The sequence below is a fragment of the Capra hircus genome, chromosome 7, assembly GCF_001704415.2.
Source record: "Capra hircus breed San Clemente chromosome 7, ASM170441v1, whole genome shotgun sequence".
NCBI classification, from domain to species: Eukaryota; Metazoa; Chordata; class Mammalia; order Artiodactyla; family Bovidae; genus Capra; species Capra hircus.
In genome coordinates, this window is record NC_030814.1 from 103,895,491 (window position 1) to 103,917,040 (window position 21,550).

The following is a 21,550-nucleotide window of genomic DNA, read 5'->3' on the forward strand; positions in this document are numbered from 1 at the left end:
CAGTGACCCAGCTCCAAGGTCCAGCCCTGTTTCTAAGGATGTGGCCAGAAACTCAGCGTTATTTTTCTGGCTATCTTGGGAGGAATTCTGACCTCTGATGAACGTGGGCTGGGGACCTACTGTGTGCCAGGCACAAGGCTCTAATGGAGACATGCCCCTGCTCTGGAATTTAGGGCAGGAAGTGGGAAATAAATCAGAACAGCAGTGCCCCTAAAGGGATGATTTCTGAATGTGATTGCTGCTCTGAAGAGAGTGGAACAAGGAAATGAGATGGACCTACTAGGGTGGTGGTGAAGTGGGGTAGGGATTTCAGCCGAGGTGAGGCGGACACCTAGGAGGAGTTTATGCTCCAGCTGAGTTCTGAAGGAGAAGCATTTGGTTTCGCAGGAATCTTCAGAACACGTTCCAGGCAGCGGGAACAGCAAGTGCAAAGGCCCTGAGGCTGGGCCCTTGGAGGACTCCTGGGGTTAGAGCAGCAGCTGTGTACTGGAGAAACAAGCAGGGGAAGGCCTGGTCTCTGGGGCCACATCAGCCTCCTTCTCAACGTAGGAGCCTGCTTAGGGCACCACCCAGCTGTGCAGTGTTTTCATTTTATTTCCTTCCCCCCGCCTCAAACTCCTGGCCTGAATGCCGCATATGTGGCCCCAGGAGGCTTTAGTTGAGTGGCTTTCCGAACTATGCCTCAGCTTTCTCTATCAAAGGGACGGGGAAAAAGAGCCTTACTCACAGGGAGATGGGAGGGGGGCTCCGATATAATTCACAGCAAGCGATCTGTGAACATTTGTGGACTAAATGATCAGCTCGTCCCCAAGGCATGACTCAGTGAGTTCGAGAGGCCACAGCCTGCGAAGCGAACCGTCCGAATCCTGCAGGTGGGGAAACATGTTGCGAACGGCGAACAGCCACGCACTTCTCAGCGGAGAGTTATGGACGCGGCGCGCACGCTGCGTCTCGGGCCCGGGCACGCGCACGCTCGGCGGCCCGAACGGGGGCGGGGCCTGGCGGGGCGGGGCCGGGCTCGGGGGCGGGGCGGGGCCGGGCTCGGGGGCGGGGCGGGGCCGGGCTCGGGGGCGGGGCGGGGCCGGGCTCGGGGGCGGGGCGGGGCCGGGCTCGGGGGCGGGGCGGGGCCGGGCTCGGGGGCGGGGCGGCGCGGGTCCGAGCCGCCGCAGCTGACTCGCCGGCGCAGACCGGGAACCGGTCAGAGGCACAGCCTGAGCCCGCCATGGAGCAACCCAGGAAGGCGGTGGTGGTCACGGGTACGAGGGCATCGCGCGGACGGCGGCCGCGGTGGCGGCGTCCTGGGGCAGGGCTGGGTGGGGCGGCTCGGGAGGCGGCGAGGCGCGTCGCGGGGAGGGACGCGGCGGCCCGGGTGGGGCAGGTGCTAGAAGTCGCCTCAGATTTGGAAGGTGTCATCGCCCGAGAGAGCCCAGCGCAGCCCGCGCGAAACGGAGAACGCGGAGAAGGGGGCGCCCCTGTGTTCCCACTGTCAGGGGTCGGGGCAGCCAAGGACGTGGGGGTCCTGGCAAATGCCCCGCGCGGAGCAGGCCCGTCCTTCCTTTCCCCGTTGGGGACAGTGACCCTCCGGACACCTGTTTGTGGTGTCTGCCCTCCCGAGGTCGGGTTTGACACCACCCCCGGTCCCAGGGGACAAAGGCCGATTTGCGGGCAGGAAGTGCCCCGGTGACAAATGAACGTCTTGCCAGACACTGCTCCCCGAACCCTGCGCTAATGAGGGGCTGCTTCCCCGAGGCAGGGGCAGGCGGAGTTCGGGAACTTCGGGTTGCCGGCCGTTCTTCCGGTTGTTTCAGGGACTGTCTTGATCAAAATCTTTCCTGCCCGGGCTGTTTGTGATTAAGCCGGCTTCCCCCCACCCCCCACCACTCCTCTGTCACCAACTCCCCGAAACTAACTGCGTCTCCCCCTCTGGGAGACTCCGCCTCGGAGCCTCGTGGGCGTCAACTTCCGCCGGGCCTCTGCGGGGGGTGGGAGGGGGGAACCGTCGTGAGGGGTGAGAGTGAGAAATCCGGCCAAGATTCAAACAGGTGGTGTGTGGCCCAGGAAGGTCCGGGCTGGTCCTGGAATTCCTAGGAAGATGGAAGAAGCCACTTACCTGACAGGTGTGTCAAGTTGCCAGAGGGTCACTTTCCCCTGCAGCCCTCCTGTGTCTGCTTGTTTATTACTTTAGGGCTAACTCTGGCAGCGGCCCTGGGAGGGACATTTTTCTGGCCTGAGGTTATTACATCTTTACTGTCTCATTTTGCAGAAGGGGAAACCGAGGGTCACAGAGGTGCCCTTGTTTGTCAGTGGCTGAGCTGGGACCCATATTTGGTCCATGCAGGAGGAGGAAAGGGGTAGAGAGATTCTGACCTTACATGGGGGCCCCCTGGTGTTCCAGCCCACCGTATTCCTCCCAGGGCCATGATACCACCTGGGGCACTTGGCCCAGCTGGAGTGACCCATGACACGTGATCAAGGGCAGCCTCTCTTCAAGAGATTTATGTTTTAGTGTGTTTGGGTTGGTCAGAAGAGGCAGGCCACAGACTCTGCTGGGTCTGGGTTTGAATCCATGCTCTTCCTTCTCCTTGTGTGACCTTGGACAGCTGGTTTCACCTCTCTGTGCTTCAGTCAGGAAACACCCTTTGAAAGGGAGGCACAGGGGGGCTGAAGGCCACAGGGCATGAGCACCTGGGACATCTTTAGGTACAGTCTGGTTTGTAAATAAATGGGGCCCAGTGACTAGGGAAGAGGATGAAGGGATGGTGCCTGGACAGCCTGACCTGGGAGATACCCACGTTCCTTATCAGACCGTGAATCATGGAGCACCTCCAGCCCTGTAATTCCAGAGTCCAGGAAAGGTGCACAAAGACAGTGATGAAACAGTTATATCTGGGGATCGAGGATAGGGGAAGAAACTGAGAGGGGAACAAAGTCAGCCTTTTCTAGAGCAAAAAGGGGGTGCTGGCCCCTTGCCGACACAAGATCAGGTGAGAATGAGAACAAGACAGGACTCACAACTTCAGTTGAGAATAGTTATGTGGCAGGGCGCTCTGAAGGGACCACTGGCTGCACCCCAGGACTTGGACCAGGCCCCTGGCATTGTCCCGGGGAGGGCTGCTCCCGAAGCTCCACGCTCCGTTCTTGTGGACACACGCAGCCGCCTGGCCCTGGGCAGGCCAGGAGGGGCCTCTGGGTGGTGATGTGCTGCTCTTACCTTTTTTTCCAGGATTCGGCCCTTTTGGGGAACATACTGTGAATGCCAGCTGGATTGCGGTCCAGGTAACTGAATCCAGAGGGGAGGAATCAGGCTGGGCTTCCCCTGGCAATATTTGGTGCCAAAGAAAGCAAGCAACCTACGAAGAGAGCGTCTCCCGTGAAGCTTCCTGGAGAGAGATGTTACCTGTCTGACAGATATTCCTGCTCAGATAGTTACTGCTGTAATGTTTGTTGAGAGCTTGTTCTGCGCCAGGCATTTTTTTCTGCCTAGAGCACTGAATTCTTCCAACAACCCTTAGGTGTGTTTATTCTTGTGCCCACTTTACAGATGAGGAAACTGAGGCCCACAGAGAGCTATTTGAAGTCATCCAGCTCAGAAACCAGAATGGCCTTTCTTCAAGAGTTCCCATGCCCCAGCCAGCGAATATTGGGAATTGTGGCAACCTTGTAGAAGGGATTGCAGTGATCTGTGTTGCCTCTGGGCAGCTGAAGGAAGCAAAGACTGCATATTGAGGGCAGGGAGGGGGGAGTCCTTCCTGTTGTCCCAAGCCTTCTAGTTTCTTTGTCAGCTGGGGCATTTGGAGAGACAGACTGGGGAACAATGGGCAGAGAGAAAGAGAGAAACGTTTTCTCCTTATATAAATCAGATCTGCAGAGACCGGAGCCAAACTAGTGTTAATCCTAGCCCATTAGCTGCTTGATTTAAAGCACCCCCCCGCCCTGGCTTTCCACTCCAGAGCCCTGAATTTGGAGAAAAAGCCAAGTTGAAACCTTAGTGTGTCAACACCTAGTTGGGAAACCCCCATGTTTTTTTATCACCCTTCTTCCAGACCTCAAAATCTCAGCCACATTCATCTCCCTTTTTTAAAAAAAAATTCACCCCACTTCGGAAGCAGGACAGAGGGACGGGATCCCCGGGACTCCACAGATGGGAGCGTGTCTGAGGCCCTGCTCGTTGCACCCGCTCCCTGGAGCCCCAGACAAAAAGGAAACAGCGTGTTTCTCAAGGCGTGTGTGTCTGGCTTTGTGCGAGTTTCAGACAGGAGCCTTCACGGGGCTGAGTGGATACAAAGCCGAGTGTCTGAGTTCCCGGGCCCCCAGACACTATGATCTGCATCTAAATAGGAGAAAAATCAATTAAACAATCTTTGGAAATCCCTTGGAGCATCAGGACGGGGATGGTGAAGGATGGCAGCTTCTCTTCGTGCTGCTGGAGGGGAGATCCACTTTGTATTTCAGTCAACCCTCTCTCCAGATCTTGCCTCTAGAAGTCTTTCAATTTTCTTCCTTTACTTTGTGAGACAGGGTTGGGTTCTCCACCATTGCCCAGCTAAAAAGATGCCAACCTTTCCCTTTTAAAAAGCTGGAGCCTCCCCCAGGTACCCTGAGTGCACGCAGCTGTCTAACTTCATGATGTTTGACGCCTGTGTACCTCTGTGGTGCCTGAGCCCAGTTGAAATCTAGAACATTCTCAGCGCCTTCTCTGCTCTTCTGCATTGCAGAAGCCCCTTATGTCCTTTCCGAGCTACTTGCACCACCCCCTGCCCCCCACCCGGGTGCAGGCGTCTCTGCAGACTTTATGGCCACCCTACGTGCGTTCTGCCTGTTCTAGAACTTGGTGTCAGCACAGTTGGCAGTTGGGCCCCATGCCTTTGCACTCCAGAACTCTTGCCTGGAAAGTCCCATGCACAGAGAAGCCTGTGGGCTACAGGCCATGGGGTCACAAAGGGTCAGACACGACTGAGCGACTAAACCCACACCTTCTGTGCAGCAGGCAGCTTGGAGCTGCTGGCGGTGCTTCTCACTTGCTCTGGATGGAACAGATTTGCCCATGGGAGGGGTGTAGCCTCTGGACGGGTCCAACCCAGTCCTCAAGAAAATATGCCTAGAAGTGCGTTTGGTGTGGTCCAGACATTAGCTGTGGGCAACCACTGATGTCATCACGTCAAGCTGAAGATGGGTGTTGGGTAAGAGGAGGTGAACAGCAGTCACCTCCTGTCCCAGCTGCTTTTTCCTGAAGCTTAAGCTGCCACCTGGGGAAGGAACTCCTCTTCTGCCAGGGAGTTTGTCTCTCTCTCTCTCTCGGCTCCTCTCTGGGTGTCTCTCTTTCTCTGTTTCTCGCTCTCCGGACCTCTGTCTTTCCCCTTCTCTCTTCATCTCTCTCTTCCCTTTTGTCTCTCTCTCTTCCAGTTTCCAGTGGCCTCTCTGGGTCTCTGTCTTTCCCTGTCTCTGTTGCTCAAGCTCTCTCTCTCTCCCCTTCTCCCTCCATCCCTGTCTTTTGCTCCCTCCTTTCTCTCTCCCTCTCCTCGCTTCTTGCTCTCTCTCTCTGTTTCTCTCTCTCTTCTCTCTCTCATCTGACCTTCCTTCTTCATGCCCTGGGTGAAGTTGTGCCCCAGCAGAGGGTGACCTGTTTCCCACCAGCTCCATGGGGGAGGTGGGAGTTCTGGGGACAGAGGGGCACCCCCCTTTCCTCTTGCCCAGCACCTCAAGCAGGAGGGGAGTGGGTTTTTCAAGCGTCACATCTCCTCGCAGGTCTTGGGTGGTTAGCATGGGATGCTGGCTGTGGCTGTGTCTCTCCCTAGGAGGCTCAGGTGGGTGTCAAGGGCTGGGATGTCAGGAGCCTTCCCTGACCAAGCAGGGCAAGGAGGAACTGGGTCACAGGTCCTAGTGACATCACGGAACAATTACTGCCACAGTGAGTCTAGACAGACCTGCTAAGGATATTAACCAGGGAACAAAGGGGGTCTTTGTTGTGGGGTCAAGGGAATCGGTCAGATGCGGCTGAGCAGCAGGGTCTTGTCAGGTAGATGGGTGTAGACAATGCGTTGTCTGGGGCGCCCAAGTCCCTTTCCTTTCTCGGTATGTGCCTGGCGGACTCGGGGTGCACTGCTACCCTCCCCCCCCCAAGAGAACCGTCCAGATCTTTTGGAGCAGAAAGTATTCAGAGGCCAAGAATTTAGCTTTTCCTAACTTTTCCAAACTTCAAATGAAAAGTGTAGCTATTCCTCTCCCACTCTTGCCCTTCTTAAAATTGGGGAATCATTTGTATAAAGTCATGTACCCATGTCTTCAATGCCCCCATCACTTTGGTGAAAAGTATTTATGCCTAGGACTTCCCTGGTGGTCCAGTGGTTAAGACACTGTGCTTCCGCTGCAGGGGACTTGGGTTCAGTTCCTGGCCCAGGAAGATCCCCATATACCGCGCTGTGTGGCAAAAAAGTAAAAATAAAAAAGTGTCTATGCCCATGTCACTAATGCTTTGAGCAAGATAGTTGTTTGATTCCCATCAACCCAGAACATTCTTTCCTGCTCAGTGCCCACCCCCTGCCCCCCATCGCCTTGTCCTGCTCTGTAGGCAGCTGCTTCCCGAGCTCTGTCACCACAGATGGGTGTTGCCTGGTCTCAAGCTGCAAGCAAAGGCGGTCGTCCATGGAGCAGGCTCCGTGGTCCTCTCACACTGGCTGCTTTTGCTCAGCCTGCACTGCTCTGTCTGTGGGGGCAGGGACAGCTGTCTTCTCTCCCAACCCCACCTCTTCCCCTTGGCAGTGGCACTGGGGCCTTCAGGGTTTGCTCCCCAAGAATAAAGCAGCAAGGATGCCTCTCTCAGGGTCTTTGATGAGCAGGTGGATGCCTCTCCGGGGATGCTGACCATGTGATGTGTATCTTCAATGAGGATTTTCTTTTCTTTTTAAATCTCCATGGAGGTGCTGGGTCTTCATTGTAGTGCTGAGGCTTCTCTAGTCTCAGCACCTGGGCTTAGTTGCCCTGGGGCGTGTGGAATCTTGGTTCCTCAACTCAGAGATCAGACCCATGTCCCTTGCATTGGAAGGCAGATTCTCAACCACTGGACCACCAGGGAAGTCCCAGGGATGGTGTTCTTAGTTTATTTTACCCCCAGCTGGGGAGGGGGTAGCTGAGGACCCAGAGGACATGAGGAGAGAAGGTTAGAACTGGAAGCTGACCCACTCCATGACACCCTGCTGGCATCAGGGGATTTCTGAATCATCAGCAGTTGATGTGGGCAATTGTTCCCACTGATGCTCGGTAAACAGCACCCAGTGGGAGTGACCCTTGAGTTCCCGTGTGCAGGTGAGGGTGATCGGCATGCAGGAGCCAGCCTGCTAGGTGAAGGGAGAGGGGCAGAGAGGATCCAGAGGGTGGGGCTGCTGCGTGTCCGTCTGGCACATCACATCATGGCGGCCACCGAGAGGGTTCCTGTGTCCTCCAGTGTTTCCCTGGCTTGGGTACTAACCGAGTCAGCAGCATCTGCAGTCTCCCAGCCCCCCACCCGCAGAGATGGCTCCACCAGTTAACCTGCCTGCACCCTGGGTGGCGTGTTGCAGTCTCGTTTTGAGGACAAGTCCCCAAGCGAAACTCTAAATGAATAAAGGCAATCCTTTGAAGTCCTCACTTAACCTGGGGGATGGATTTGTTTTCTTTAGAATTCTTTTAACAAATTGTTTTCGGCTGCGCTGGGTCTTCGTGGCTGGGCGCGGGCTTTCTCTGGTGGTGGAGCGCGGGGCTCCCCTCTGGCTGCGGCGCGGAGGCGTCTCCCTGCAGCGGCTTCTCTTGCTGCCGAGCGCAGGCTCTAGAGCTCCGTGTTCAGTAGTTGTGGCACACTGGCTTAGTTGCTCTGCTACATGTGGATTCTTCCCGGACCAGGGATTGAACCCGTGTCCCCTGCATTGGCAGGCGGATTCTTAACCCCAGGACCACCAGGGAAGTCGTGGATTTTTTTCAGTTACTGGCCTTTCATCTTCCGTTGCCAGAAAGGGCTGCCAGGTCCATGGGGAAAAAAAGCCGGAGAGGGGACAGGAAAATTTCAAGCTGCAAGGGGCAGGAGGGTAAGGAAAAATGAGGTTGTCGTTGACAGGATGTCGAAAGGTCTTGATTTCTCCTCTCAGCAGTGGTGGGAGAGAAAGCCATCTTTAACCCCATTCATTTAAAAAAAATTATTTTTTGACAAGTTATAAGGATAGTGCCAAGAAGTCTTTTCACACCTGGAGTCCCCAAATGTTAACATTATATTGCATTTCTCTATAGATAATTAGGGGCTTCCCAGGTGGCTCAGTGATAAAGAATCTGTCTGCCTGTGTAGGAGACTCGGGTTAGATCCCTGGGTTGGAAAGACCCCTTGGAGAATGCAATGGCAACCCACTCCAGTATTCTTGCTTGAAAAATTCCATGGACAGAGGAACCTGGCAGGCTACAGTCTGTGGGGTCACAAAGAATTAGACGTGACTGAGCACATAGATAAATAGGTAGGTAGGTAGATAAATATAGTTTAAAATATTTTCTTATTGCTAAGTAATTTTTTTAATTGTGGTAAAATATATATAACATGAACTTTCCACATTAACTGTTATTAAGTGTGCAATTCAGTGGCATTAAATACATTCACATTGTTTTGCATCCATCGCCGTCATTCATTTCCCAGGACTTTTTCATCTTCCAAACTGAAACTCTGTTGCCATTAAACCCTAACTCCCCATTCTCCCCTCTCCCCGCAGCCCCTGGCAGCTATCATTGTACTTTCTGTCACTAAGACTCTGACTACACTAGGGACTTGATATAAGTTGAACCATCCAGTTTTGTCCTTTTGTGTCTGGCTTATTTCATTGAGCATAATGTTTTCAAGGTTCACTCCTACAGTAACACGTGTCAGAGTTTCCTTCCTCTTTAAGGCTGGTTAATAGTCCATTGTGTGTATATACCACATTTTGCTTATCCATTAATGGGTCAGTAGACACTCGGGTGGCTTCTAAATCTGAGCTCCTGTGAGTAACGCAGCTATGAAGTGAACAGGGAGTATCTCTTCAAGACCCTGCTTTCAGCTTTTGTGGGTATGCACCCTGAAGTGGCATGGTTGCATCATAAGATAATTCTGTTTCGTGTTTTGAGGAACTGTCATGCTTTGTGTCGTTTAGGAGTCAGTTGCAGGCACCAGACCCCTCTATCTTTAAATATGTCACTGTATATTTCCTAAAACACAACCTCAGCACAGTGACCGAAATCAGACTCCTTGAACACTGACACAATTCTATAATATACAGCTCTGATTCAGATTTTGCCCGCCATCCTATTGAAATTCTTCACGGCGAAAGAGAGTTCTGGATTGTGCATAGGGTTCAGTCATTCCATTTCTCGAATCCCTTGTGATCTGGAAAGTGCCTCAGTCTTCCTTTGAGTCTCACAGATGATGTTGTTGGCTAAGAATGTCCCTCGGGGTGGTGTTTCCTCAAGACTAGACCAGAGGCTGTGCGTTTGGGGCAAGAATCCCGCAGGAGTGATGTTGTGTCCTTCCGCAGGGATGGTATCAGGAGGCACTGGATGCATTGATGACCTGTTAAAAATGTCAGCGGATGGGTTTCTTCTCTGCAAAGTTACTTTCTTGCCCTTTGTAATGAAAAAGTATCCCATAGAGAGTTACATCGAGATCATATTAGGATCTCCCGGTGAGTCTCACCTCAATTAGTTATTGTTTTCCTATGATGGTTGCCAAATGACGGTTTTCTAATTCCTTCGATCCTTTTTATGGCTTTCTACTGGAAGTGTGTTTGTATCTGTGTGAATTCATGGGTACTGACTGTCCTCCACAGATGATAATCTCTTACTCTCTTCATTTTTAAAATTATTTTTTCTTTGACTACGCCCCATCTTAGTTGCGGCACATGGATCTTCGTTGCAGCACGCGGGATTTTTAGTTGTGGGAAACAGGATCCAGTGCCCTGACCAGGGATGGAACCTGGGCCTTTGGAGCACAGCGTCTTAACCACTGGACCACCAGGGAAGTCCCTCTCTTAATTTTTTTTAAGAAAGATTTTATATTTTATGTTGGAGTAGAATTGATTGACAATGTGTTAGTTTCAAGTGTTCAGCAAACTGATTCAGTGGTGTATATATATATATAGACACATACTCTTTTCCAGATTCTTTTCTTGCTGTCTTAATTTTGATGTTCAAATTGTCCCACATTTGGCCCGTGGCAGCCTGTCGAGGCTGGCTCCTGTGTCTGTAGTCCACGTGCCTATCATTCTCGGGTGTGTGATGTCGCTTCAGTCGTGTCTGGCTCTTTGCGACCCCGTGGACTGTAGCCCGCCAGACTGCTCTGTCCATGGGATTTTCCAGGCGAGAACATTGGAGTGGGCTGCCGTTTCCTCCTCCAGGGGGCCTTCCCCACCCAGGGGCTGAACCCTGCATTCTCAAGTGTGTTCTGTACCACTAGTGCCACCTGGGAAGCCCACTATTTTTGAGCACTTTCTTCTTTTTTTGATTCCATGCTCACTTTTTGAAAATACACTTTTTTAAAAAAAACGATCATTTAGTTCGCCTATGTTTGGCTGCCCAGGGTCTTCATTGCTGCCTGCGGGTGTCTCACTGTGGCGGCTTCTCGTTGCAGAGCATGGGTTCAGTTGTCGTCACGTACAGGCTCATTTGCTCTGTGGCCTGTGGACTCTTCCTGGGCCAGGGATTGAACCTGTGTCCCCTGCACCAGGAGCGCGGAGTCTTTAGTCACTGGACCACCAGTGAAGTCCCTGGAAATGCATATTTAATTTCCCAGTAATTTTAGATTTACTGATTTCTGCCTGAGTGTTGGATGTCAGATGTTTTGTGTGCTTTTTAAAAGTTGATATATAATTTTATTGCAGTATAATAGTGTGCCATAAATTTCACCCTCTTCAAGTGTATAATTTAGTGTATTAATTATAGTCACAGTTGTGTAACCATCACCTCGATCTAGGGCCAGGACATTTTCATCACCTCAGAAAACACCTCATTCCCACTGACTATCATTCCCATTCCTCCTTTCCCTCCCAGCCGCTCATTTACCTTCTGTCTCGCTGGATTTGCCTTTTCTGAACATTTCATAAAAATGGAATCATACAGGATGTGGCCTTTTGTATCTCCTTGCATCCACTCAGCACAGCATTTTTGAGATCCATCCCTGTTGCAGCGTGAATCGGGGCTTCACTCCTTTTCGTGGCCGAGTAGTGTTTCACTGCATGGATGAGACCGTGTTTCATTTATTTGTTCACCTGTTGAGGGCCATGTGGGTCATCTCCACCTGTTTTGGCTATAAGAGTGATGCTGGATGGACATTCACTTACACGTTTTTGTGTGGATGAAGGTCTTCGTTTACCTTAGGTGTGTGTGTTTGTATCAGAAGGGGAATTACTGGGTCATATAGTAACTCCTGGCGTGCTGCAATTCATGGGGTCGCAAAGAGTCGGGTACGACTGAGCGACTGAATGGAACTGATAGTAACTCCAGGTCCACCTGTATACTCCCCCTGCCCCATCCTGGAAATGAGCCACTTCTCCGAGAAAGCCTTCAGTCTTTTAGTGGATAACAGTATTTCAAACTGAAAGCTGGAGCTCGCTTCGGCAGCACATATACTAACATTGGAACAATACAGAGAAGCTTAGCATGGCCTCCACCCGAGGCTAATGGGCAAATTCGTTAAGCATTCGTATGTTTAGCATTGACATATATCCACTGCCGTGTGTAAAGTAGATAGCTAGTGGGAGGTTACTGTATAACAGAGGGGGCCCAGTCTAGTGCTCTGTGACGACCCAGAGGGACGAGAAGGGGGTGGGCTGGGAGGGAGGCGAAAGAGGGAGGGGGCATGTGTATATTTATGGCTGATTCACATTGATGTTTGGGAGAAACCAACACAACAGTGTAAAGAAATAATGAAATCCTTCAATTAAAAATTTTTAAAAATCATAAAGCTGGAATCGGGGAGCTGGGTGTGCTCACTGCTACTAGGCTGTCATTGTTTCTGAGCTCTGTCAGTGGACAGAGCTGGAAAGTGGAGGTGTGTGCATTCATACCCACTCACCCACCCCTGCACCTCCTTCTTTAAAAAAAACCCGCTTTTTATTTTCTGTTGAAGTACAGTTGATTAGGGCTTCCCTGGTGGCTCAGTGGTAGAGAATCTGCCTGGCGGTGCAGAAGACGTGGGTTCAATCCCTGGGCTGGAAAGATCCCCTGGAGAAGGAAATGGCAACCCACTCCAGTATTCTTGCTGGGGAAATCCCATAGACAGAGGAGCCTGCAGGCTAGAGTCCACGGGGTCGCAGAATTGGACACGACTGAGCAGGTAACCACCACCAACATAGTTGACTAACAGTTAGTTTCAGGTGTCCTGCAAAGTGACTCAGTTATACACATACATATAGCTATTTTTTTCAAATTCTTTCCCCGTTTAGGTTGTTATATGGAGTAAAGCTCCCAGTGCTATACAATGGGTCATTGTTGGCTATCCATTTTAAAAATAGCAGGATTTTGAGAGCACCGAAACTCACACCCATTTCTGTATCAAAACCCTGAAATTTGCACGGATGCCTCCAAATTGGATCCAGCATCACAGACATATAACTCATTCCTCTGACAGTGTGGACCACCCCCCTCCGCACCCGCCCCGGGCCATGATCCCCAGTGTGTTCACGTCTTTGATCAGTCCTAGAATGAACAGAAAGGAACTTCAGAATTGCTTCCCCCAGAGAAAACCTACTCACTAGAATTTAGTATTTGCTGATGGTTCTTTTTGTCTTTAACCTGAGGGCAGAGTCCAAACACCATGCTCAAAAAGATTACTTCAGTTCGTTCTATTTATTTATTTATTTTAAATAGAAATATAGTTGATTTACAACGTTGTGTTAGTTTCTGGTGTATAGCAAAATGATATGTATATGTATACATACAGTATTATATGTATGGATATATTCTTTTTAAAATTGTTTTCCATTATAGTTTATTACAAGGTATTGAATATAGTTCCCTGTGTTATACAGTAGGACTTTGTTGTTTATCTGCTTGAGTTAGTTTTCTTTTTCTTTTTTTTTAACTTGAGTTAATTTTTAAAGGAATAACTTAAAAATACTTTTGGAGGAAGAGAGAAGTGCTTTAAACTATTTTTTGAAATATTTCTCTTATGGAAAGTATACGCACACTGTATATAGGGCAGTTGTGAAACTGAGCACGAAGAACACGTCTTTAATATAATGTATCTTATATTAAAGTTACCCTGTAACTCACGGGTATTGTCATCTAGTATTTGCGTGCGCGTGTCTGTGTGTGTGTGTGTGTGTACACGAGTGCTCAGTCACTCATTCGTGTCCAACTCTTTGTGACCCATGGACTGTAGCCCGCCAGGCTCCTCTGTCCTTGGAATTTCCCAGGCAAGAATACTGGAGGGGGCTGCCATTTCCTTCTCCAGGGGATCTTCCCGACCCAGGGATCGAACCCATAACTCTGTGTCTCCTGCATTGGCAGGTGGATTCTTTACCACTGTGCCACCTGGGCACCTAGGGATAAGGCTAAAGTTATTTAAGGGAAAAAGTTAAATGATTGAGCTTGAGGAAAATATTAAGTAGTATTAGCTCCACTGGGGAAAAGGAACTGAACGTGGTGGACTGTCCAGCCCGAAGCTGGGGCAAAGGTGCGCTGCGCTCTGAACTCATGGCTTTCTGGGAAACTCACATTTCTTGCAAATGAAAAGTTTGTACATCCCCATTTCCCCTACACGTTCAAGATCCTGACAAAGGGACACAGTTCCTCATTTAAGGAAACCGAGGAGGACTCCACACCGGGTGCCTTCGCATGTCTGCCTCCTTCCTGTTGGAAGTGTGTGGAGGCCTTGGAAGCGGATATTTACTCTGTGGTGGGGGTTTGGTCACTCAGTCGTGTCTGACTCTGTGACCCCATCGCTCCTCTGTCTGTGGGATTTCCCAGGCAAGAATACTGGCGGGGGTTGCCATGCCCTCCTCCAGGGGTTCTTCCTGACCCAGGGATCAAACCTGGGTCCCCTGCATTGCAGGTGGACTCTCTACTAACTGGGCCACCAGGGAAGCCCATTTACTATGTAGATTTTATTTTGTTTTGTTGATTTGTTCGGCCATGCTGTGCGGCATGTGGGATCTTATGGGATCCTCCCCCCCTGCAGCGGAAGCTCAGAGTCTTAGCCACTGGACAGCCAGGGAAGTCCCATCCTGTGTAGATTTTAGATTTTTCCATTGCGATTGAGAGAAAAAGCAGGAAGGAATCCCAGAAAGTTCTGGAGGATTTATGATTGGAATCTAATAGTTCCCAGCTTTCAACAAATGAAGTACAGTTCGTAAAGAGCCCAATTCGAAATCTCCAACGTGGAGAGTCCGTTGCGCAGGGAACAGCTCAGACCACAGGGAATCATTAGCTAAGATCCCACAGTCAGGGAAAGAGGCCTGATGGAAGCTGTTTGTCTTCCAGATAACAAGTGCCTGAGAGTCCTTGGTGCCGGCACTGCAGCAGGTGCCTTTAGCGTCCCTGCTCAGTAAAGTGGCTGATACAGACTGTAGCTTCCAGCTTTTTCTTTTTCAAACTGCAATAAAATATACGGAACATAAAATTTGCCCTTTGAACCATTTGTAGGTGTACAAATCAGTGGCACTAAGTACATTCACGCTGTTGTGTAGCCATCCTTACCATGGGCTTTCCAGGTTGCGCTACTGGTAAAAAACCTGCCTGCCAATGCAGGACACTCCAGAGATGCAGGTTTGGTCTTCCCTGGTTTGGAAAAGATGCCCTGGAGGAGGAAACGGTACCCAACTCCAGTATCCTTGCCGGGGAGATCCGATCGGCAGAGGAGCCTGGCCGGCTACAGTCCATGGGGTCACAAGAGTCAGACACGACCTAGCACCACACCATCACCACCATTCATCTCCAGAACTTTTTCATCTTCACGACTGAAACCCCGCCCACATTAAACACTAATTCCCCATCTCCCCCTCTCCCCAGTCTCTGACACCCATCATTGTAAATACTTTCTGTCTCTATGAATCTGACTGCTCTGTGCACGCTCAGTCGCTTCAGTCATGCCTGACTCTGCAACCCCATGAACTGTACTACCTATGAAATTCTCCGGGAAAGAATACTGGGGTGGGTTTCCATTTCCTACTCCAGGGGATCTTCCTGATCCAGGGACTGACCCCAGGTCTCCCTCACTGCAGGCAGATTCTTTACCATCTGAGCCACCTGGGAAGCCCTAGGTGGCTCAGATGGTAATAGGGACCTCGTATAAGTGAAATCATCCAGTTTTTGTCCTTTTGTGTCTGGCTTCTTTCACTCAGCGTAATTTTTTCTTTTTCTTCTTTCTGGCCATGCCCCATGGCATGTGGGATCCTTATTCCCTGGCCAGGGATCGAACCTGGCCCCCTGCATTGGAAGCATGGCATCTTAGCCCCTGGACCACCAGAGGAGTCCGATTTTTTTTTTTTTTTTTAAGGAAACACATTAATGTTTTAAAATATAATTTAACATGTTTTGAGCCCTTTTCAGCACCAGGCCTTTCACGTGTATTGTTTTATTATTTTTTCCCCCTATGATATGGGCACCACTGTTCATCCATTTCCAGATGAGGGAACTAAAGTATGCAGAGTGTGAGTGCCTTGCCTGGAGTCGCCCAGCCAGGAAGTAGGGGGAGAACAAACCGGGTCCCCGGGCCCTAGAGGCTCTGCCCCAGCTCCCACCCTCCACCGTCTGTGCAGTGAAGAGCTGCTTTTTTCCCCTTTCTTAAAAACAAATTGAGATGAACTTACACAATATAAAATTAACCCTTTTAAAGTATACAAATCAGGGGCACTTATTACATTCACCATGCTGTCCAACCACCGCCTCTAATTCCAGGATGTCTTTTATCATCCAGAGAGGGAATCCTGTCCCCACTGGCAGTCATTCCCCATCCCTAGGCCCCAGGCCCCTGGCCACCACCGATCTGCTTTCTGTCTCTGTGGATTTGCCTGCTCTGGACATTTCGTGTAAGTGGAATCACTTAACATGTGACCTTTTGCATCTAACTTCCTTCACACAGCATGATGTGTTCAAAGTTCACCCACATTTCAGCTTGTGTCCGTTGTTTCCTTCCTTTTCGTGGCTCAGTAAAATCCCACTGTGTGGGTGGGCTGTTTTGTTTATATCCTTTCATCCATCGATGAACAAGCAGGCTGTGTCTGCCTTTCAGCTGTTGTGAACAGTGAGGCTACTTTTATTTTATTTTATTAATATTTATTTATTTAGCTCTGCCAAGTCTTCAGTTGTGGCCCATGGGGTCTAGATCTAGTTCCTGATCAAGGATCAAATTCGGGCCCCGCTGCGCTGGGAGTGCAGAGTCTTAGCCACTGGACCACCAGGGAAGTCCTGAGGCTACTTAAAAAAAATGTTTATTTATTCTTAATTGGAGGATACTTGCTTTACAATATTGTGTTGGTTTCTGCCATATATCAGCACGGATCATCCATAGGTATACATCTGTCCCCTCCCTCTTGAACCTCCCTTCAACCTCCCACCCCCTCCCACCCCTCTAGACTGTCCCAGAGCGCTGGGTTGAGCTCTCCGAATCGCGCAGCAAATCCCCGCTGGCCGTCTGTTCTACATACAGTAATGTGTGTGTTTCCATGCTCCTCTCTCAGTTGGTCCCACCCTCTCCTTCCCCCGCTGTGTCCGCGAGTCTGTTCTCTCTGTCTGCGTCTCCATTGCTGCCCTGCAGGTAGGTTCATCAGCACCGTCTTTCTAGATTATGGAATATATACGCATTAATAAATGATATTTGTCTTTCTCTTGCTGACTTACCTCCCTCTGTATAATAGGCTCAAGGTTCATCTGCCTCATTAGAACTGACTCGGATGTGCTCCTTTTAGGGCTGAGCGGTATTCCCTTGTGTGTATGTACCGCAGCTTCTTTGTCCATTCGCCTGTCGACGCGCATCGAGGCTGCTTCTGTGTCCTCACTGTTGTAGACAGTGGAGCAGTGAGCGCTGGGGTACGTGTGTCTTTGTCAAGTATGGTTTCCTCAGGATTTATGACCAGTTGTGGGATTTCTGGGTCATATGGATAAGGCTACTTTTAGATGTAAGAAAGGATAAAAAGGAAAGAAGGGTCTTAGCCAACACCAAGTCCAAACCCATTTACAGTCAAGGAAAGCAAGGCACCCTCAGGGGCGTCAAGTACTTGCCTAGGCTCGGCTAGTTCTGTGTTTGTTCTCAGCCCATGCTTGAGCTGCTCACTTGTTCAGCTGACATTCATCAGCGTCTAATGTGTGTACATCCTGGGCTGTGGCTGGGACATTGACCTGTGGGGTTGAGAGAGCATGTAAAGAGGGCTGGGCTTCCAGAAGGTCTTGGGAGGCTGAGACATAGGGCTAGAAGTCAACTGACTCCTCAAAGAGGGGGAAAAAGCATTTTCCGCAGAAGGACCAGCCAGTGCAAAGGCCCTGAGGCAGGAGTGAGTCTGGTACCTAGGCGACTGTATTGGGGAAATGGAGCAGAAGGCAGAGGAGGGCAGCATCCAGGCCCCCAGGGCATCGTGGGCCGTGGCGGGGAGTTAAGAGTTTCATTCTGAGTGTGGCAGGAGTCACAGCAGGGAAGAAGCAGGAAAGGCTGTGAGGTGATTTTTTTTTTAATATTAATTTATTTGGCCAAGCCGGGCCCTAGTTGCAGCACATGAGATCTTGCGCTGTGGCATGGGAACGCTCAGCTGTGCGATGTGGGATCTAGTTCCCTGACCAGGGATGGAACCTGGATCCCTGGCGTTGGGAGCACAGAATCTTAGCCACCAGATCACCAGGGAAGTCTCACGATGTGATTTTAGATTCTGCCTTGGGTTGGGAGGATCCCCTGGAGAAGGGAATGGCAACCCACTCCAGTATTCTTGCCTGGAGAATTCCATATACAGAGGAGGGCCAGTTCAGGAGAGGAGATGAGATTTGGTTTCCAATCAACCTGCCAAACAAAACGTGTGCTGCGCTGTGCTTCTTCCTCTCATTCCTTAAGGACGAGGGGTGTGCGTGCGTGCCAAGTCGCTCAGTCACGTCCGACTCCGCGACCCCGTGGGCTGGACGATGGGTGTGCGTGCGTGCTAAGTCGCTCAGTCATGTCCAACTCCGCGACCCCGTGGACTGTAGTCCACCAGACTCCTCTGTCCATGCGGTTCTCCAGGCAAGAATACTAGAGTGGGCTTAGCAGTGCAGTCAAGATGCCTCATGGAAGCCGAGGCCACACTTCCTGCACGGCCCCTCCTGCCAGCCTCAGATGAGAGCAGTGCCCAGGCCAGTGCCCGCAGCTCAGCCACCAGCAGCGGCTCCCCCACCTGCCACTGGCTCCCCTGCTGCTGCTCCCCAGCAGTCAGGTCTGATGGCCCAGCTGGCAACCGCTGCTGCCAGCGCGGCTGTGGCTTCTGGGTCACACCATCACGGGGGGCTTCAGTGGAGGAAGCAGTGCTGAGCCCTCAAGGCCTGAATCACTTACCAGAAGGCTCAGGGAACCCAGCTGGCACAGCTGCAGCAGAATGGCCCCTGCTTCTGTAAAGTGAAACAGTTTTTAGAGTGTGCCCAGAGCCAGGGTGACCTTAAACTTTGCGAGGATTTCATCAAGGCGCTGAAACAGTGCAGATTGGCCAACGGATTAGCTTAATCAAGAAGTGCCAACTGAAGACATGAAAAATCACCTCTCATGACCATGTTGATTTAGCGATTTAAGTAAAATTAATAGTGAAGATATGAAGTGTGAGACCACCCGTTAAACTTCTCCTTAATCATTAATAGCTTTTGTGCTTCAGGATTGCAGTGGAAGAGGGCGTTGTCACTATATAGAAGTTCATTGAGATGGTATTGAGTTTGGGTTTGGGCAGAAGAAGCAGTTGTGGCCTCTTAAACGTGCTTTGCTGCTGTTATTGTTTGTGAACTAATTAGAATAAAGTGATTTTCTTTCCAAAAAAAAAAAAATACTAGAGTGGATTGCCATGCCCTCCTCCAGGGAATCCTCCCAACCCAGGGATCAAACCCTGTCTCCCTCATTACAGGCAGATTCTTTACCATCTGAGACACCAGGGAAGCCCAAACAAAACTTGGGTGTATCCAGTAAGCCTCAAGCAAAGTGGTCTGTAATGTCTGTTTTTTGCTTTTTTGCCCACACCGAGCAGCATGTGGAATCTTAGTTCCCGAACCAAAGATTGAACCCGAGCCCCCTTCAGTGGAAGCACAGGGTTTTAACCCCTGGAAAGTGAAGTTGCTCAGTCTTGTCCGACTCTTTGCGACCCCATGGACTGTAGCCCACCAGGCTCCTCCGTCCATGGGATTTTCCAGGCAAGAATACTGGAGTGGGGTGCCATTTCATTCTCCAGGAGATCTTCCCCACCCAGGGATTGAACCCGGGTCTCCCACACTATAGGCAGATGCTTTACCGTCTGAGCCACCAGGGAAGTCCTTTAACCCCTGGACCTCCAGGGAAGTCCCAAATCTTGTTATTTTTAATGTGTGGCCATTCAGAATAATCGCCCTGGGCATGCAGTGTGCAGAAACAGGGTGAATGTTGATAAAATCATGGGAATGGGAAGAGGGAGCACAGAGCTAAAACTTCCAGCTCTTCTCAGGGGTTCGATGGTGTGAAAAACAGTATAGTCAGGTAGAGATCGTGGCGGTGTGCCAGGAGCACCAGGCCTGTCTCATCTCTGGATCTGCAAACCTTTAAGGAAAGTCCCCCCTGATTTCCACCTCCACAGACCGAAGAGTTGAGAGGAGAAGGGAGCATGAAGAATAAAAATATTAGTGACCGAGAAAAATGATTGTGCAAGAAATTACATATTTTACAAAGGTTTTTTTTAGTGTGTTGTAAAATAGATTTCACATAAAATATAACCGCCTTGCCCCCCAGCCATCTACCCACCAGTGTCGGCAGCTCACCGTGCACAAGTTTGCATTCTGCCCTCATCTCTCCGGCTGTGGAATTTCTTGGGGGCCCCCTCCTGGTCTTACACATCACTGGGCTTGGCAAGAGCGTTGGGGTCCTAGTTGCTGGTGTTGGCATTTGAGGCCCCCCCCCCACCCTCCAGATGTCCTTGTCTCCAGGTGACCTTGACACACCCTCTTTGGGGAGCAGTTTGGAGTTTTCTATCAGTGAGGGGGAGCTTCCCAGGTGATGCTAGTGGTACTGTAAAGAACCTGCCTGTCAACGCAGGAGACATAAGAGACGGTTTGATTCTTAGGTTGGGAGGATCCCTGGAGGAGGGCATGGCAAGCCACTCCAGGATTCTTGCCTGGAGGATCCCATGGACAGAGGAGCCTGGCGGGCTACAGTCTATGGGGTCTCAAAGAGTCGGACACGACTGAAGTGACTTAGCACACAGCTCATCAGTGAGGAGAGACCCGCCTTTCCTGGACGCTCTCTAGAGCAACTGCAGTCAACGGGGCACAGAGTTGGAATAGCGTGGGTAGCAAGGTCAAGGGGACTGAGAAGGAAATCCTGCAGCCGCCGCAGGAGATGCAACAACTCACCTCTGGGGACTTCCCCTGGTGCTCCTGGAGCCGTTCATCTCTGACTGGGGCTTGAACCCATGCGCCGCAACTTGAATCAGGCCAGAACTCACGGTCTTACAACTGAGATCACAGCACCTGGTTTAAGGACTTAATGAAGCTCAGGTTCTTGAGGTCTCATGGCAGAAAGAATTCAGTGAGAGACAAAGTGAGGCAAGAAGTAGATTTATTAGTGTAGGATGCTTGGAAGAGATGCAAGCAGGCAAGCGAGGGAGCTCCGCCCTGAGGATTAACTGGGCTACAATTTTACAGTCAGAGGAAAGGGGGCGGGGAGGACTGTCTCCCTCACATAGATGTGAGGCTTACATCACTAGCTCTTCCTTCATTTCGGGCAGGAGAATATCTGACCCTCTGAGGTCAACTCAGAATACTGTGACGCTTGTTCAAATCGGGGGAAGGGTGGTGGGGTTCTCCAGGCGGCACTCAGTCAGTTCCATCGCTCAGAATGTCAGGTCTCCCTGTCCATCACCAACTCCCAGGTGGCGCTAGTGGTAAAGAACCCGCCTACCAATGCCAGAGACTCCAGAGACACGCGTTCAGTCCCTGGGTAAGGAAAATTCCCTGGAGGAGGAAATAGCAACCTGCTTTGATAGTCTTGCCTGGAAAATTCCATGGGCAGAGGAGCCTGGCGGGCTGCAGTCCATGGGGTCACAGAGTCAGACGTGACTGAGCATATATACATACATAAAAGGGCGGTGACATTTTTCTCCCACCTAATGGCCCGGGGCATATCTCATGCTTTTATTTTTGGCTTTATAGTTAAGCATGCTGTTTCATTCCACGACATTCCAGTAGCTTACATGAGTGATCATTAACTTACAGTAATCTCCCCAAAGTTCCTAGGTCTCCCTCTCTACTCTCTGTCCATAGCCCCCTCCTGGAACTTCCACAGTCACCTGCGTAACTATCCTATTCTGTCCCTGCCAGTCCAGTGGTTAGGACTCCACAGTTTCACTGCCAGGGGCCTGGGTTCGATTCCTGGTGGGGGAACTAA

The 21,550-nt window shown here is 50.7% G+C and overlaps 1 protein-coding gene and 1 pseudogene across 2 annotated transcripts in view; both read left to right on the top strand.

The window, feature by feature from the left end:
- Positions 1,141 to 21,550, top strand: part of PGPEP1 (pyroglutamyl-peptidase I) — a 34,949-nt gene continuing 14,539 nt past the window's right edge. Inside the window, exons 1-3 of one of the 2 annotated variants that reach the window (XM_018051434.1) lie at positions 1,150 to 1,256; positions 3,224 to 3,276; positions 16,890 to 17,010. In XM_018051434.1, the coding sequence (XP_017906923.1) occupies positions 3,254 to 3,276; positions 16,890 to 17,010 (144 nt within the window). In that variant the 5' untranslated portion in view covers positions 1,150 to 1,256; positions 3,224 to 3,253. Of the gene's footprint in view, positions 1,257 to 3,223; positions 3,277 to 16,889; positions 17,011 to 21,550 lie in introns of both variants that reach the window. The other variant, XM_018051435.1, reaches the window with a different exon arrangement.
- Positions 18,067 to 18,944, top strand: LOC102170769 (annotated as a pseudogene).